The sequence below is a fragment of the Silene latifolia genome, chromosome Y (assembly GCF_048544455.1).
Source record: "Silene latifolia isolate original U9 population chromosome Y, ASM4854445v1, whole genome shotgun sequence".
NCBI classification, from domain to species: domain Eukaryota; kingdom Viridiplantae; phylum Streptophyta; class Magnoliopsida; order Caryophyllales; family Caryophyllaceae; genus Silene; species Silene latifolia.
The window spans coordinates 266,801,528-266,803,300 of record NC_133538.1 but is presented as its reverse complement, the minus strand read 5'-3'; the positions used below and the strand labels follow the sequence as shown (position 1 = coordinate 266,803,300).

Genomic DNA, 1,773 nt, shown 5'->3' with positions numbered 1-1,773 from the left:
CCTCACTTCATAAAGGGCCAAGGCGAGATGACCAGATGCAGAGGCTTTGTTGGCTGGTGGCTAACATGAGCGTGCCTCTAACAAGCATCGCATTTCTTTGCGAACTCCACGGCATCTTTGCGCATTGTGGGCCAGATATATCCCTGCCTCAGTGCCTTGTTGGACAGGCTCATGCCCCTTGCATGATTTCCACATTCTCTGCTGTGGAGAGCATACAAAACAGCCTGAGATTCTTCCCGATCAAGGCATCTGAGGTAGGGTCCAGCGAGGGATTTCCTGAACAAGACACCATAAATTAGTCTGAATCTAGACGCTTTCATTTTGAAGCTCCTTACCTCCTTTTTATCTGTTGGGAGGATGTCATCCTGCAGCCAGGCCTGGTACGGTTTCCTTCCAGTCTAGAGTTTCTTCCTCATTGTTGGTGCTGCACAACACTCCTGCTTGTTGTTCGGGTTTCAGTATTGCTGGCTCCAGCACGTAGACAATTGGTATTGTGGAGATGGCACCTGCTTTGAACGTTGCCCCCAGGGTGGCTAGGGCATCTGCTTCTGGATTCTGGTCTCTAGGAATCTGCTTGATGTTGAACTTAGCAAATCTGAGGGTCAAATCTTTTGCTAAGTCTAGGTACGCCATCATCCTGGAGTCCCTAGCTTCATACGAGTCATTCACATGGTTAACTATTAGTTTGGAATCACTGCAAACCTTGAGGTGTTTGATTTTCAGATCCAGAGCCAGCCTCAGACCCAGGATCAAGGCCTCGTATTCTGCTTCGTTGTTCGTGGCCTTGAATTCACATCGTACCGCCTGGACTATGAGGTCTCCCTGAGGTGATCTGAGGACCAATCCTACTCCTGCTCCTCTTGCGTTGGAGGCTCCGTCTACATGCAGGTTCCACACCTGTTCTCCTTTATCTTCCTCCAGGTTCATAATGTCTTGTTCTGCTTGAGTCTGGAGAGCTGGGCAGAAGTCAGACACAAAATCTGCCAGAGCCTAAGACTTTATTGTTGTACGAGGTTCAAATTTCAAGTCGTAACCGCTCAGGTGCACGGACCACTTAGCCATCCTTCCTGACAATTCTAGTTTTCTCATGATAGTCTTAAGAGGGTAATTAGTTATTACGAAAATGGTATGAGATGCAAAATAAGGACGTAATTAATAGGATTTCGTAACGAGTGCAAGGACGAGTTTTTCTAGCGATGTGTACCTGGTCTATGCAGGAAGCAGAGACTTACTGATGTAGTATACTGGATACTGTGACCCCTCCTGCTCTCGTACTAGCACTGCACTTACTGCTGCTTCTGTGACTGACAAATAAAGAAATAATGGTTCTCTTGGCTCTGGCTTTGATAGGAGTGGCGGGGTGCTGAGATAATGTTTTAACTCCATGAATGCTTTCTCATGCTCCTTTGTCCACTCAAATCTTTGGCTCTTTCTAAGTATGTCATAAAACAACCTGCATCTGTCCGAGGATGTGGATATGAACCGATTTAGGGTTGCCACTCTTACAGTCAGGCGCTGCACGTCTTTTGGTTTCTGAGGTGAATTGTAATACTCCGTATTCATGAGTCTTTGGGTACTCTATCGAGTAGGCCTTACTCTGTCGAGTAAGGGTGAGTTGCGTTTTAAAATAGTTTCTGACCTGTTGGGTACTCGATCGAGTAACTAAGATACTCGATCGAGTAAGGGGGCACTCGATCGAGTACCTTAGCTACTCGATCGAGTAGCCGGTTTACGGGGGATGTTTTGTCGGGTTTTGTTAAATGATGCGAGATA

General features: G+C 46.7%; 1 protein-coding gene across 1 annotated transcript; it reads right to left on the bottom strand.

Moving 5' to 3' along the window:
* Nucleotides 1-360: 360 nt before the first annotated feature.
* LOC141630616 (uncharacterized) lies at nt 361-1,563 on the bottom strand. The gene is made up of 3 exons (XM_074443401.1): nt 1,233-1,563; nt 802-956; nt 361-702 (listed from the first exon to the last, which is right to left on the bottom strand). Exons 1-3 carry the CDS (start codon nt 1,561-1,563, stop codon nt 361-363), a joined length of 828 nt encoding a protein of 275 aa, XP_074299502.1.
* Between the last annotated feature and the right edge of the window lie 210 nt (nt 1,564-1,773).

What these genes read in the sequence shown, in the direction of transcription:
- LOC141630616 (XM_074443401.1), bottom strand. Translation starts at nt 1,563, where the DNA reads ATGAATACGGAGTATTACAATTCACCTCAGAAACCAAAAGACGTGCAG. An exon ending in GTATCCAGTATACTACATCA is followed by an intron (nt 957 to 1,232) that starts GTAAGTCTCTGC and finishes ACTTCTGCCCAG; the next exon opens with CTCTCCAGACTCAAGCAGAA. An exon ending in GAGACCTCATAGTCCAGGCG is followed by an intron (nt 703 to 801) that starts GTACGATGTGAA and finishes AAACACCTCAAG; the next exon opens with GTTTGCAGTGATTCCAAACT.